The 16,742-nt window shown below is 38.0% G+C and overlaps 1 protein-coding gene across 1 annotated transcript in view; it reads right to left on the bottom strand.

Annotated features, from left to right (window-relative positions):
- Positions 1–1,172: 1,172 nt before the first annotated feature.
- The window catches only part of STAM (signal transducing adaptor molecule (SH3 domain and ITAM motif) 1), a 100,684-nt gene continuing 85,114 nt past the window's right edge, over positions 1,173–16,742 (bottom strand). Inside the window, exons 7-12 of the mRNA XM_006869904.1 lie at positions 14,904–14,992; positions 10,256–10,343; positions 9,742–9,796; positions 9,126–9,279; positions 6,549–6,724; positions 1,173–1,407 (exon numbers count right to left, since the gene is read on the bottom strand). Coding sequence (XP_006869966.1) covers positions 1,173–1,407; positions 6,549–6,724; positions 9,126–9,279; positions 9,742–9,796; positions 10,256–10,343; positions 14,904–14,992 — 797 coding nt within the window. The remainder of the gene's footprint in view (positions 1,408–6,548; positions 6,725–9,125; positions 9,280–9,741; positions 9,797–10,255; positions 10,344–14,903; positions 14,993–16,742) is intronic.

Here is a 16,742-nt window from a genome sequence, read left to right as displayed (position 1 = left end):
TCACTATGAGTCGGAACCAACTCCACGGTACTTAACAACAAGCAAAGCCAGGAATATAGGTTACTTTGAAATATTTACTTATATCCATTTTAATGAAGAATTAAAGGATACAATGCATTAAAGACACAAATTTAAAAGACTAGCAGTGGGGGTAAAATTAGAATAAACACATTTTGTTTATATCCTAAACAAGTACAAGACTTTGAAAGTGTAGTGTAATTCGTATTTTCTTTCCAGTTTCAAAATATCTATTCAACGCCTCTATCTTTGGTGTCACTGCCACCAATAAACACAGTACACAGCTTAGAAACCTAACTACTATGTCAATGAGGAAAAAGCAAACTGACATCATTTCCTTTAAAAGAACATATAAAGAATGTGATCCTATTTCATTTGTCACATGGTCCCACCGTATTGTGAAGTACCACACCAAAATGTGAAATTTCATTAGGGGAAAATTATCATTTGCTATAGAACCGCACCGTAACTTAAGTTACTGTACACTGGAGTGATGGCAGCTATAGTGCACAGAGGCCACGGAGCATTTTCCTATACATATGTGTAGCTCACAATTAGCAAAAAGAAGGTTTAGTCTAACGAGACGCTAAATCACGGACAACATAATGCCTTCATGTAAATACATGACCACTTCCTTCTTCGGTTTAAGAGGATAGTGTAATGATCTTAAATCCACACAACACATTCAGAAACATGGTAGTTATTCATGATTACAATAAAATAGTAATGTAAATTAATTTAACACAGCGTTAAATATATTCACATGATCGCTACTGTGATTCAAAACACTAAAGACATTACACATCAATATATGTACATAACATTTGTCACAACAGCATTTTGTTAAGTTTGACTTTGATTTTCCTCAGACCGGGTAATTTTACAAGACAATCGTGAATCAATTCTTTCACATTATGAAAAGAATTAAACGTTGTAAGTAGTTTCATTCCTCTAGGTGGAAAGGAGCAGGTGGGGTAGAAGAACTCTAAAAAGTCAGTGCAAATTGAGTAGTTCTACCTTCTTGGATATTTAAATTTGTTGACCAAGATAGATTCCTATATGTTGAGGATAAACAAATCTTACGATATTAAAGAATTTCATAACGTTCTCAACTGCATTTAGCAGATATCTGCTGCAAAGAGGAATCCCAAGTCCTATAGCAGAGCCTTCTGAGAATATGGTTGCTGTGGCTGAGGTGGCTGTTGACTGCCTGCTGCTTGAGGCAGAGTTGATGACGTCAAATTATAGTTTTGCAACTGAGACATATTAGTTCCTGCATTCTGGTATACAGTGACATCAGCAGCAGCAACAGCAGCAGTAGGAGGGGGTGGACTATATACTGAAGCCTGGTTGGGATATGCATTTCCTTGGACAGAAGTGACCATTGTGCTGTGGAAGGAGAAAAAAAAACACTAAATTACATAAATACTGAATGATATTCACATTTAGAGATAAACAGAAAGCTACTGATCATTCATCCATTCAAGATATTATTTATTAAATATCTATAATGTCCTTCAACCTATTTAATTCATGTATTGTTAAGTGCCATCATCAGTACCGGCTCATAGCAACCCTATGCACAAAAGAATGAAACACTTGCCTGGTTCTGGGCCAACCTCACAAATGCTGCTACGTTTGAGCCCACTGATGCTGCCACTTGGCCAATCCATCTTGCTGGGGGTCTTCCTCTTTTTCTCTGACTCTCCACCTTACCAAACATGATATCCTTCTCCAGTGCCTGGTCCCTCCTGACAATATGTCTGAAGTATGAGAGATGAACTTTGGCCATCCTGGTCTCCAAGGGGCACTCTGACTGCACTTCTTCCAACACAGATCTGTTGGTTCTTTTGGCAGTCCATGGCACTTTCAATACTCTCCTCCAACACCATAACTCAAAGGCATCAATTCTTCTATGGTCTTCTGCATTTACTGCCCAGCTTTCGCATGCATATGATGTTACTGAAAATACCATGGCTTGGGTCAGGCGCACCTTAGTCCTCAAGTTGACAGCTTTGCTCTTCAACACTTTTGAAAAGGTCTTGTGCAGCAGAATGAGAAAAAATCCCCTAGCAATCATGGTGCTTACACTCCCATAGGAGAAAACGACAATGAATCTATGTCAAGTGGTAATAACTGCTAAGGAGAAAAATAAAGCACAGTAGAGAAGGGAAAGACTACCCAGGGCAAGGGAGTCTCTTTTATAGAGCTGATAGGGGAAGGCCTTTCATATAAAGCAACATTTTAAGCAGAGATCTGAAAAAAAGTAAAGTAAGGTATATCAATTATCTAAGAAAAAACATATTTCAGGCAAAGAGAACAAGTGCAGCGGCTCTGAGGAGAAAATGAATTGTCAAGGAACAACAAGGAGGCCATGAGGGCTGAGGCAAAGTAAGTGAGGAGAGGGGAGTAGGATACAAGGTAAAGTGGCAGCATTAACAGGCGAGGGACCTTAGAACTTACAGGGGATTTAAAAAGTTCACAGAAAATTTCCTGATAGTTTTAAAGCCCCCTCATACAGTACCTTGTATATCATAAAAAAGAATCTGGCATATACTTTGACTAAGATGGAAAGTCATTAGTTGGTTTTAGGCAGGAGAGAGCGATGTGACCTAATTTATGAATTAACAAGTTTATTTTGGGGATAAGGATAGAAGTCAGGATACCTGACTGGAGGTCATTACAGTAGCCTAAATGGGAGATGGAGTCATGGTGTAGCACTGTATGATAAACTGCTACTTGGAAACCCTACACAGGGTCGCTATGAGTCTGAAACAACACGATGGCACTCAACAAGGTCAGAGCTACTAGGTGGCTTGAGGTATTTCATGGTGAAAATGGAAGAAAGGGTCAAATTCTACATGAGTTTTGAAGGCAGAGCCCTCAAAATTTGCAAATGGATAAAGTAATCAATGTCTGAGGCTTTAGGATGGACTAACTGGTAAAGGGACAGTATACCTGGTGCACTGTACAGTATCCTTTCACTGAAAAGAAGACTGGAGCTAGAGCAATCCTAGGTTTCTGGAAGGAGAAGCAAAAAGAATGGTTTTGGATGTGTCAGTGAGATGTCTATGAGGTTTAATGAGCAGGCAGTCAGCTATGAGGTTAAAGGACTAGAAATACATTAGGGTGTCATCAGCATATAAATGGGCTGGATGAGACCCCTTGGAAATGAGTGCTAACAGGGGAAAAAAAAAAAAAAAAGGCCATATACTGGGAGGCTAGACCTCAAAGCCATGAAGATGAAAAGATGTTAGGCAAAGGTGAGTGAGAAGTGACAGTGAGGCAGAAGGAAAACTCAGAGAGAACAGTGATGAACAACCCGCGATATACTGATGACACATCGTTGTTTGCTTGAAGCAACGAGGACATAAAATACTGATGAAGATCAAACCCTTATAAAGTGTCTCTATGAGTCTGAATCAGCTTGACAGCACAAAACAACAACACTGTACAGAAGGAAATACACCTACTCCTCACTTACTGTCTTGTCAATCAATATTTTGCATATACAGCAATAGTAAAAAAATCTAATATCTGACTAGTCTACCCAATAATTACACACATCTGGTAGTAATGAATGCCGAGGTGTGAGGCAAAAGCAATGCAAGTTGTGATGGTTAAGGTGATGTGTCAACCTAGCTGGGCCATGATTCTCAGCAGTCTGGCAGTTATGTAGTGATGGACTTTGGCAGGTATATAATGATGCAGTCACTCTCTACTTGGTGATCTGAAGTGGTCAGCCTCCAATTTCACATAAAGGTGATTTTTGAATAACGATCTAGTCGTTGGAACCTAGCCATAACACTACAGGGTTTTAGGGCAGCACACAGGAAGAAAGGTGCTGGAGAGATGGGAAGATTAGAAGAGAAAGGCTTCCAGTAAAAACGACAGCTAAGCTAAGAGCTAAAGACTAACACTGAACAAGCCAGACACAGGACTAAATGTTTCAAGGATATTATCTCCAAAAGGATCTGTTGAAATGAACACGTGTTTCTTGAGAAGTGACATTCACAGCTACAGTATCCACAGTGCCTAGCCCCTAAACACAGAGCAGGCCCTGCACACACTGACTCCAGAGGCACACATCGAGAACCAGCCAGAGGCTAGCAGCAGGGCAGCACAGCTCCACATGATGGTACAGCGAGAGGCCCACCAGCACACTATGTTATTCACAAGGATAATTTCTGAAGGCCTGAACTTTAAGAATGGGGCCCTAGTAATCTCCTTCCTCTAACAATATAGACCAGTATGTAAGACAGAGGACTAGCAGAAAAGGAGGTGGCATTCCTGGCTAATAACATATCTAAGGGGTTCCTGGTAAGCAGTGGCTGACTTCTCAGTAATATTTACCTGTATCTACTTTGTATCAAGTTCTAAAGCAACACTTCCAAGAATAGACCCCTACCTGATTGCTTATTTTCCTTGAATGTTCCTTTTCACCACATTTTAACTTTAGAGAAAAAGGCTGGGACTTACTATTTCTTCGTGTGTTACATAACCAAGTAGGGAAGGCCCTTGATGCTATAATGTGGTTGTTAAGTGCCTCTGAGTTAGTTCCAACTCCTAAAGACCGCGTGTCGGCTTTCTGAGGAGTGACTTGTAGTTTTGAAGCACCAGCCTTGCAGCTCAAGCCAACCCTGTGGTCCAGTGCATTACCGTATAATGCCAATAAGCCTATTATTGTCCTTCTTAAGGTAACTCGATGGCACTTAACAACAACAACAACAACAAGGTAACGTCAGAATAAAAGATGTGATAACAAAATAATGCTTAAAATTGCTTAAACCTCTTCAAAAGGTGACTCTTTGAGGATGAATAGGGCAATAGTGAGGCAGTGTAGGAGTGTTCCTGGGCAACTCCTACACCAATGGGGAGTTCTAGACATTGGGCCTTTGCCACATAGAAACTTCAGTTACGAGTCAGAATACCTATAACTTCTAAAATTTGTGCTGTTGATGTTGATGTTAAGTGCCATCAAGTCAGTTCTGACTTATAGCAACCCTGTACAGACGGTTTCCACAAAGAGGTTGGTGGGTTTGAAAGTGCCGACCTTTCAGTTAGCAGTCCAGTGCTTATCCTACAGCAACACACCAAGACTCCAGAAGACGTGCTAGTTAATAACACTTAAAGCCTACCCCTTTTTTGCTTCAAGGAAAAGACTTTAAAGCAGAAAAGGCAATTATAATTAGCAAGCATTTAACTACATGATAAAACCAAAAGCAAACTTGCTGTCTTAGAGTAGACTCTGACTCCTAGCACCCTAATGGACAGAGTAACACTGTGCACAGCGTTTCCTAGGCTGCAATCTTCACAGGAGCAGACTGTCACATCTTTCTCCCTTAGAGCAGTAGCTGGTGGGTTCGTACTGTCAACCTTTCAGTTAGAAGCCAAGTGCTTAACCACCACACCAACAGGGTTCCTTTTAACTACATGGTAGGGAGCACTATAAGTAAATGATGCAAACTATGCTAATGGGCACCTATCATCTGCCCCCTGGCGTGGTGCTGTGGGTTAATGCACTGGACTGCAAGGTCGGTTTAAACTGCAAGGTCTGTGTGTTCACCAGCTGCTCCTCAGAAACCCTATACAGGGTTGCTGTGTATTGGAACCAACTCAACAGCAGTTAACAACAACAACCTCTTTTATTCAGCTACAGGGACACACACATATAGCTGCTTGTACCTTCTCTTTTCTGTTAAGAGGATCTTCCAGCACAGGGAAAAAAAGGAGGTATCTGTTGTCAAGAGATAGTGTTTACCCTACAGTACCACCAAAGCTCCTTGAAAGAGGCCAGAAGTATAAATTCTAAGACAATAACCAAAACATTCAGATTTTATATCAAATGTGGAAAAATGCCAACTTACAGTTATCAAGGAGTCCTGGTGTAGCACTGTAGTTTTAAGCACTAGACTAAAATGTTAGTTTAAATCACAAGGTCAGCAGTTCGAGCTCATCAGCAGTTCCTAGGAAACCCTATGGAGGAACAGACTGGATGGCACTTAACAACTAATAGTTATCAAGGAGCCCTGGTGGTGTCGTGAGCTACACACTGGGCTATTAACCACTTGGTTGGTGGTTTGAATCCAAAAGCTGCTCCATGCTAGAAAAGATGAGGCTTTCTACACCCATAGAGATACAAGACCTATAGAGAGGGTCACTAATGAGTTGGAACTGACTCGATGGCACAAAACAATAGCTACTAAATTTAAGTCTCAGTAAAGTCTTTATCAAATATCATTGTAGAATTCAAATGAAAGCAGAGCCATAAAAACTAATAGTAGAAATATAAAAACTATGGAGCTCAACACAAAAGAGCACTGCTTAGTGAGTGAGTAAAACAGAGGAGTGGCTTCTGGCACTGAAATGCCTCAGGAGCTACTGTGGAACCCACTCATTAGCAGAAACAGGGCTGACCCTCTGGCAACTACAACTGTTTTCTCATCCAGTTTTTATGGTTACAGATAATCAGGCAGCACTTCAGAGTCTCAACAGCACTAACTCTAAATAAAAGTCAACAAACAATTTACTTGGGATAAGAAGTCTGAGCTTGCTGACTCGGAAGGGCTGGGTTTGCAGTCGGCGGACCGGCTCCTTGGCTGAGAGAAGACAGTTGCTCTGGGGGAAGGCTGTAGCTCTGCAGATGGCTCATCTGTGCATTCCCTGCAACCAGATAAGCACCAGTCTGAGGAGGCCCTGGATATACCTAGAACAGTTAATGATAAAACTCAGTAAAGAAGAAATAGATTACTCAGTTACAACAAGCATAACAATTACACTGTGGGTTTTTGAAAAATGACTTTTGTTGACATTAAACAATTTCTAGTGAAGTGGGCTTCTTTTTCCTTCAGTAAATTTAGCTGAATTCATGTTTATTTCCATGCAGCTATAATAAAGGAACTTATCAAGAAACTTTATATCTCTATTTGTTGCTGTTGGTAAGTACCATGGAGTCAGTTCTGACTCATAGTGACCTTGCACAGGGTTTCCGAGGCTGTAAATCTTTACGGGAGCAGAACGCCTCATCTTTCTCATGGTAGTTTCGAACTGCCGACCTTGAAGTTAGCAGCCTGATTCATAAACTACACTACCAGAACTACTTCCTTAAAAGGAAGCCTAAAGGATGGTTAGGCAGTGTATTGGAACCCATAGTTTTAAATCAATAGGCTACTTTCAGCGGTGGTTAAATTTTACATTTCCTAAATTGCATACATATGAAGCTAACTTTCTAAAGCTGAGGTCAGCAAATTTTTTATTTGGGGAGGGGAGGTAAAGGACAGATAGTAACTATTTCAGGCTTTATGGGCCCTTAAGGAGCTCTGCTCCTGTAAAGATTTATAGCCTTGGAAACTCTATGCAAGGTCACTATGCGTCAGAACCGACTCCATGGCACATAACCACCAACAACCATGGTTTCTGAACAAGGATTCAACTTTAACAGTACAGAAAGCAGCCACACAATGTTTTTAAAGAATTATGTAGTTATGTTCCAATAAAACTTTATTTATAAAATCAGGAGACAAACTACTCCCACACACCTGAAAAAAGCATATTTAAAAAAACATTCTTGAGATTGAGTCTTAAACGCTTGAAACCTTACACACACACACTCACTGCCATGTAGTTGGTTCTGATTCAGAGACCCAATATGGGTTTTCAAGACTGTAAATCTTTACAGGGGCAGACAGCCTCACCTTTCTCCTGCAGAGTGGTTGGCAGGTTTGAACCACTTACCTTTTGGTTATCAGCCCAATGTCTAACCCACAGTGCTACAGGGCTACGTAAAAACACAAAACATTCTAATTTTGTATACCGTTTCACCAGCTTAAAAGAAAGAACTCTATTGTCTATGGAGTAAGACTGTTGTTAAATGCCGTAGAGTCGGTTCAAACCCATAGCAACCCTGTATAGAATTTACAAGGAGCGACCGGTGAGCTTGAACCGCCAACCTTGTGGTTCAAACCAACGTTGCAGTCCAGTGCATTAACCCACAGCACCATACCAGAACAGGTTAAAAGATTAATACTATCTAACACCAGGAAACAAGAACAATTATCCTAGCACTTCTATTAAACCACATGACACACCAGACATCAGAATCCAAGGATCTTCATTATACTCATATCTGAAGCACTTGCACTGTGGTGGGTGGTGGTGGTGGTTATGTGCCGTGGAGTGGGTTCTAACTCATAGCAACCCTGTAACAAGGTTTTCGAGGCTGTGAATCTTTACAGGAGCAGAAAGCCTCATCTTTCTCCCGCGGAACGGCTGGTAGTTTCGAACTGCTGACCTTGCGGTTAGCAGCCTGACTGGTAACCACTACGGTTAAACACAATACCAGCGTATTTAAACACAAAATTGTTTTTGTTTGAGTTTTGTACAAACTAGTAATCAAGACCGCTGAGCAGCTGTCATCCTAGACCCAGATGTCTCAAAAGTCTCTCTGCTCATCTCAGGGTTCTGGCCTCCAGTTACAAGGAAGAAGCTAGTAGGGCATGAAGCAATTGAAAATCAAACAAACAAGCAGGACCTTCAGAATCCTGTCTGTGCCCACTCTGCCAGGGTAAAGCAGAATGCCTGGCTAGTTGCACCCTATGTTCTGAACTACTTCATTTGTGGAAAAGGGACTATTAAAATAATTGCTTGAAATAAGTTGACAAAAAAAGGCTCTCTATGTTGTATTACTATGGGTCGGAACCGACTCGACGGCACTTAACAACAACAACAATGTTGTATTACAGGCATTCTCACATGCAGGGGGCTGGGGAATTTTCAGATCGATAATGCTCACTGAAAAACCATTAATACTCAGAAGAATTCAGTAACAATTAGAAATGCTACTCAGAGAGACAAAAACTACAGTTCTTAGCTAGAAAATTACTATGACTCTTTAAAAATACCCCTGAAGTCTAGGGTAAATTATGCTAAAATATCAATATTTTTTAAAAGGAAGAGAGGGGATCAACTAATGGGCCTAACTAGTTTATTCATTTAGATTTTATTTTTAGTCTGAACATTACATCTAGAAAGCTACATTTTCTATAAATACAAAATTATATCAAATAATTTCAAATGTAAAAGGATATGCTTGAGTTTTAAATGCTCACCTGAGAACCAGAAACACCTGATGACTGCATGTAATACTGCTGATTCTGTAATTTTGCATACATAGAATACATTGGATCTTCATTCATTAACTTGGTATACAAAGAAAGTGCTTCCATCACTTTTACATTAAGTTCTGAGAGTTCTGAATGTTTTCTGAAATGTTACAAAGTAATTTGAAACATAGTTGTTTAAATTATACAATGTTCTAAATTAAGGCAATTAAAACAGAAGTGACAACTTCAAGAATTATTAAAACTCTGTGTCATAGACTTTCCTGTATTTTAGCCCCAAGACTTTATTTAAGGTTTAGGTACTGTGCTGGGAAAATTCTAGCTAATTACAATTCACATCTTAAAATACCTAGATTTCTCTAGTTACAATCAGATAGAGATACTTGTGGATACTGGTGAATACAAGTTAGTAAAGGTGATTACATGAGTTAAGCACCAATGAGTCAAAGCACAGACAGAAACAAGTGAATCAGAATTAGTTCCCTTGGAACTAATTTTTTTTTCTTAAAGAAAAAGATAAAAGATAGCTATATCCCACTACATAGTTTATAAAGAACTTCAAGTAAGACACTATATAACATACATGCAACATGTGTTCTTTTACCTATCAATATCCTCCAGTTTTTCATCAATGAGAGGTCCCATCTGGTGACACACTGCTACAATGACAAGAGTTGAATATAAGACAACACAGCAAAAGAAATCAAACCTTTGTTATTTGTATAATTTAAGATATAATGGTTTTAATTACATACTCAGAAGAATTTATAAAAGCTGTATTAATTAATTTCAATTCACAGGACCTAAGATCGATTTTCTTAATGTAAACTGACAACAATTTAATCTAAAATATTTATGACAAAATCTAAAAATACCATTACAGGACCCTAAAATGTTGTAGGTTTTATTTGGGAAAAAAAAGTTTAAATAAAGAATTCAAATTCTAACAAAGGTTTAATTTCATATCAAAGATGAAATTAGGTCAAAGAAAAGTGAGAAATTAACTTATGTTTTTATATTTTTCTCAATTGTATTTATACAGATAACTGGTGTATAATAGAACATTAGCTATAACTTCTATTTTGTTATTTATAAGATAAAGGAAAAATATGGTTTACCTTCTAGATGAACTAACTCTGGCAAATCTGGTTGATCATCACTGGGATCTGTACTTTGCAACATCTGTAGCAATTGGTCCATTTTATCCTATGGGAGTAATACAGTTAATATAAAAAGCAAAAAACCTTTATGTTCGCACTCCCTTACTAAGAAAATCGTTAAGAAGATAATGGATACCGGGATTCTGTAATTCATAGTTATGAAGACTCCAATTTCACTTTAGTATATCTAGTAACCCATGGATTCTCTTTAGTAGCATATGAAGCAGAGCCTTGAAAACTCTACTTATTTTTGGAAAATGCTAACACTCTCTTTAAAATAAGAAAACATAGAGCTATATTTACACTTATAACATGTGGGCTGTCAATCTCTTGTGCTATGCTAATGGATTTTGGTCAAATTTATAGGAGCAGCTGTACCCTAGCCACAGACAGGTGTATATCCCTCTCAAGGTGCAAGTGCTTATGACTAACAACTCAGTTATGACTTCTTCTCTACCACACTGAATACAGCAGCTGTTTCTGAAGTCTTAACTCAGCTACATTACAGCTGTTGTCCTTCTAAGAAGAACCATAAGGGTTTATTCTACATTTTCTTCCACCAATGCTTCAGTTTGTCACGAAGGCAAGAAAGATTTGTGGTTTCTTTTCTCTTAGGTGAGGAAGGCTAAAAGTATTTCAAACCAACGATTCAGATATGCTTCACAGAATCTTTTCTTGTAAGAACCAATGAAACTAATGAAACAATCATGTCACATGTATTTATGTGTATGTTTCTAAAACTCAAAATATAGATCTAGTACACCAAAGCACACTATCAAGTTAATTACAAAGGTTATGCTATTTATATACACATGTACACAAGGTAAATAAATCATTTAAACTACCAAATTCTAAACAAAGTAGTCATTTAAACTCAGAACAAAATTTGAGTGAATTCATCAAGAGTAACATGACACGTAAAACATTTTCCAAGTTAAGAGAATTCTGCATTTTGAAATGGATACTATACCGCTTATTGTCATTATGCAAAATCAGTTATGCTAAAATTGGGGGCTGTGCCTTATTTTTGGCACATGTTTTTTGGCGCTGCCAGTTGGGCACCCCTGGTGTGTCTCAAGATGTGCATGGTGCAACAGGCCCCCATTCCATATCATGCCATCCCCTCCACTCTAGGGTCCATGAAAGTTGTAAGGGGGGAGGGTGGGGAGCAGGATGATCAGTATTATCTGGCATCTACAGCCTCCTTCCCTGGGCAGGGACCCTGCTCATCCTCTGCCTTCACCATCCCTGTAACCCCGGATGCCCCCCATTTCCTTCTCTCCTCTTCTTGCCTCCCCAACCAAACTCCCTGGCCCCTTTGAATCTTCACCTGGCCTCTGCCCACCCACAGTCTCCTATCATCCTGCCACTGCCCTGTACCCTCTATGGTCTGACCAAGATGTTATGGATTAACATGCCAGGAGGCTTGTGTCTCTCGCATGGCTGGTCCTTGCCAAGGCCTCTGGTATACTGTTCAGGATGGCCCTTAGAGGGCACCCCAGGTCTGGCTGCAGCCCCCATGGGGCCCAGACCATCAGAGGCACTACATGATAATTTGCTCTAATTCGTTGTAACCATGAAATGTCAGATAACAAGCAAGTCAATAAGTGAGGACTAGGTATATTTTCAAAGTAAAAGATTCACAATTTTCATTGTAAGTAGGCGAAAAAAAATGAATGCATATATCAGAAAGAGTTTACAACAAAACAAAACAAAAAATTATGGTAACATAAGGAGAGTCAACAAGCACTTTTCTGTTTTCATTTGCTTATGTAACACTATACCCTATTTCAAATTATTTACTGGCAGATACGGATTTTGAGGTAGATCAGACCCTATATGTATTTCCTTATGTAATGCAATCAGCCAAACATAGCTTTCCATGATTGACCCAGTTGAATTCCTAGTCTCTATGCAGTCTCTACAGTTAGTTTTTCTAATAGTCTAAACTTTCTACTCCTCTTTCCTCTAAAAGAAAGCTATAAATCTAAATACCTCCCCCATATTTAATTTTAAAATGACATAACATTTTTCATGTTATTCATAGTGTAAAATATTGCAAAGGATATTGTTCTGAGTTTATAGTACATTTGATGTACTTAAAATTTAAAATAAAACAGCCTTTTAAACACACTTTTACATATATCCAAAGGAAGTGAAACACCATAGTAATTTGTACCTACCATTATCATTAAAAAACACAACGATCAATCTGTAAGGAATAGCAACTAGCTCATGTTTCTCCTTTGCCTCATCATATTTCCACTCAATTTCCCCTACAAAAATGTTAACCTAATATACTTGAAGGTCTTTTACTGATTACTTTATTAAATTTCTTTGTAATAAAAGTATGCATATAAAGTGATGATAATGCTCTAAATGCTAGAAATATTCATCTGAATGAGTTTAAGAACTATTCCCGGGTCAAAAAAAAAAAAAACCTGTCTTTCAAATTTTGAGAAATGAAAGGAGCCAGCATTCATCATCAATTCTATTCCTATTGCTTCTTTCTACTGATGAATGTGTTGAGAAACAGTGTTTATAAAACTAAGTAAAAGAGTTGTTATAGCAATACCATTCAACTCTTTGAATACTTCTGAGCTTCAAAACAGAAATGAGTGTCATCTCATTAAAAATTACTTTTAATGATCTACTAGCTGACAACTAATTTTGGTCCTGAATTTTGCTATCTAGTCATTAGAACCATTACTATCTCAATACCAATACCAGTACTTGGAGTTGCCTCTGGAAAAATTTGTATGTTCTGCATCAATATACCACAGTTAAGGTTCAGGACAGTAAGAAGTAAGCCTGTAAACTTTTGTAAAGTGGTAGAAGGAAAATATAAAAGGAGAGGTGACAAAGGAAATAAATGACAAGAGATGACAGGCAGTGTTCTCTGGGAGATTAATTTTAGGAAAGAGTACTCATGGATTGAAAAGATTCTCTTAACATGATACATATTCCATCCAGGTGAGCAAATCTTTTCTGTAACGACCAGACAGCAAATACTGTAAGTTCTGAAGTCCAAACAATCTGTTACATCTACTTAAAGCTGCCACTGTATCAAAAGAGCAGCCACTGATAGTACATAAATAAATAAGAATGGCTATGCGCCAATAAAACTTTATTTAAAAGACAGGCAATATAACAAATATGGCCTACAAGTTATAGGCTACTGATCCCGGATTTATACAATACTCAGAAAATCTTGGATGGTTGGCTAGTTTTGTAATTTAATATTTTACTAGTAAGTTAATTCAATACACTTTTGCTTATATTGATACTCAAAAATGCAAAATATTAATGAGTATATATAAAAAAAACAACCCACAAACATGCTTCAAGCTGGAAAAGTTAACAAATTACAACTTTTACTTTTTATATAAATGACAACAGAGATTCTAATTTTCAGTTCCCAATAAGCTCAGGTCCTAATGACTGGCTCTAAAGAGTACAGATTGAGTTACCCCAAGTTGTATTTTCAATCACAACCTCTGAAAATATATATTGTTGTTATACATGCCATAATTATATATGAAGATACTTATCATAAAATTAGTATAAGCTTTCCCCCAAATACTAGAATGTGTTTCAATCCAAGGAGGCAACCATGAAGTATTTCCATAATGTTGTTGTTGTTGTTTTGTGCCATGGATTCGGTTCTGACTCATAGCGACCCTGTACAGGGTTTCCGAGGCTGTAAATCTTTAAGGGCATAGAAAGCCTCATCTTTCTCCCTCGGAATGGCTAGTAGTTTTGAACTGCTGACCCTGAAGTTTACAACCCGATTTGTAATCACTACACTACCAGAGCTCCTTATTTCCAGAATATTCAGCATATTATTATCGATTCTATGAAACAGCTTATGTAAAAATAATATGGGATGTTTTATTTTTAAGAACAGTAATTCATTTTATTTTTCAACATGGCGAATCATCCCTTCCTGAGTAATATGTAAACAATCTGAATATCTAATGCTGAGTATCTGAGGAAACAGGTACTCTCAGATAATACTGATTACTGTTGTTAAGTGCTATAGTCGGTTCCGACTCATAGCAACCTTGCTAATGTTTCCAAGGCTTTAAATCTTTTCAAGAATACAAAGCCTCATCTTTCTCCTGTGGAGTGGCTGGTGGGCTTGAACCTCTGACATTGTGGTTCAGAAACCAATGTTTATCTTACTGAGCCACTATGCCCCAATAATACTGATGAGAGTGTAAATTCCAATTTTGATAACAAATTGACAGTATCTAAAATGTAAACCACAAGGTTCCATTCCTGGATACTTATTCTAAAGAAACACAGAGATATATACGCAAAATAGGTTTCACTACAATACTGTTTTGTTATAGGAAAAAAAAAAACCAAAAACTAGAAATAGGTAATTCATTAAAAATAAACGTGACCATAAATAGAATAAATAAATACGATAACTGTTCTAGGAAGTATTAAGCAGGATAAGGGTATAATAATGAGATAGAATTCAACACAATGCTAAGATAAATGGGACTGGAGAGCAGTGTTTGAACTTTTATAACAACAAAAATTACTCAGGTAAACTTCAACACAAAACTACAAATGCTAGCACCAAGGAAGCACTTACTTCATCAATAAAGGCTGGTTCCGGCTCTGGCTCTATTGTCTCTACCTGTATATCATCACTAAATTGTACCGTCTTCTTCTCTGTTTTAACTGTAAAACAGGTAACACTTATCATTTCCTTATAATAAATCCAAAATTCAATTTTAAAATACTGTAAGTTCCAAGAGAGAATTTGAGTTGTTCTTATATTCCTACCAAGTTGACTCAATCAATTTAGGGAGTATTTGGGCTAGATATAGGCAACAATTTCAAAGTATTAGTTCATGAAATTCTGTCAGAATTTCTTAATTTTCTTTTCTAAAGACTTCACATTTTTTTCAGAATAGGTAATTCACTAAAAATAAAAGTAAAATTTCTGAAACAAAGATTATCAACTACCATATACCAGATTTTAGTAAATTAGACAATGACAAGGAAAGCTTTACAACAAAAATAAACTTTACAATGTAAAATAAACACTTTAAAATTTCAAAGAAAATATTCATTTGATCAATAGATCATGCTACTTAGATCATGTACTGGAAAATTAGTTCTATATTTTCTGGCATATCACCTGTAAACATATTTATTATGACAATATCCAGGCAAGCAGAGAACTTTACAAGTGGCTTTGACAGGGGTTTGAATTTTCTACTAAATCTACTTGTTTTCTAATTTACATTACACTTTGTAATTTATTAAAGGATCCAAAAACCACTGACCTTCCAGAATAGTTACCATGCCTACCTTCAAATATTACTTATATAGCAGTAATTAATAAATGTAAGATGATGATTAATATAGCAATTTTCTCCAAAATAATACTGCGAGGCACCTATAAAGGAACACACTTACTTTAAATATTTTTTTCTAGGTAAAGGCTATACCTCTCATCCTTGCCTTACTGAGGTCAGCTGTCATACAAATACTATTAGAAATCAAGATGGAAGAGGAGACGGAAGAGAGGCACCATTAAGGAAGGGAACTATGTTTATTGAACTTATTAAATATGCCTGATAGAGAGTATTATTATATTTCCCCAGTGAATCACAGAACAATCATATCAGATATGTCCACATTATAGATGAGGTTGAGTTCCTTGTTCTTGTTGTTAAGCGCCATCAAGTTCTAACTCATAGGGACCCTGTATAGGGTTTTCTGAAGAGAGGCAGGTGAGTTTGAACTGCTGACCTTGTAGTTCAGTGCTTATCCTATAGAGCTACACCAGGATTCCAATAGGAAGATTAAAAACTCTTATATAGAGAACAAACAAGATGGTGGATTGGGTGGACGTGTAGCAGACAGCTCCGCCAAAAACAACACAGAATACCCGACCAAGCAGGCTCAGGGGATGGTCCCAGAACTCTGAATCACATATAAAGGACTATTTAGAAGGTTGGAAGGCTCACAGCTGGGGGAATTTGTGGCAGAAGCAAGAAATCTATTGCTTTCTAGTCCGGGATGCTAAGCTGCTCCAGGAGCCGCCATCCTGGGTGAGACCATGTGGGGAAAGGATCAGAGCGGCCACAGACACCTGGCAGAACCTCTGAGATAAAGGTGTGGACATTCTTTTCTTTTGGTATCTATTCATTGGTCCCTTGCTATCTGCGCACCTCCATTCTGGTGACTATAGGGGTGCCTGAGCTAGTGGGCACCCAGCCCCATCCTCGGAGGGTTCTACTATGCATGTGCACAAATCTCCTCGAAATTTAAAGAGACAGTTTCCAATTAAAACCAAATGGCCACTGCCAGCCCTGAACTGTTTACAACTAGAAAAAAGGCCTGAACGGGCATTATGGAGCGGGACAAGCAGACAAATGAGGAAATAGGCTGAAAATTAAATCCTAAATTACGTCAAAAC

The sequence above is a fragment of the Chrysochloris asiatica genome, unplaced genomic scaffold, assembly GCF_000296735.1.
Source record: "Chrysochloris asiatica unplaced genomic scaffold, ChrAsi1.0 scaffold00137, whole genome shotgun sequence".
Taxonomy (NCBI): Eukaryota; Metazoa; Chordata; class Mammalia; order Afrosoricida; family Chrysochloridae; genus Chrysochloris; species Chrysochloris asiatica.
This window is presented reverse-complemented; position numbering and strand designations above follow the sequence as displayed.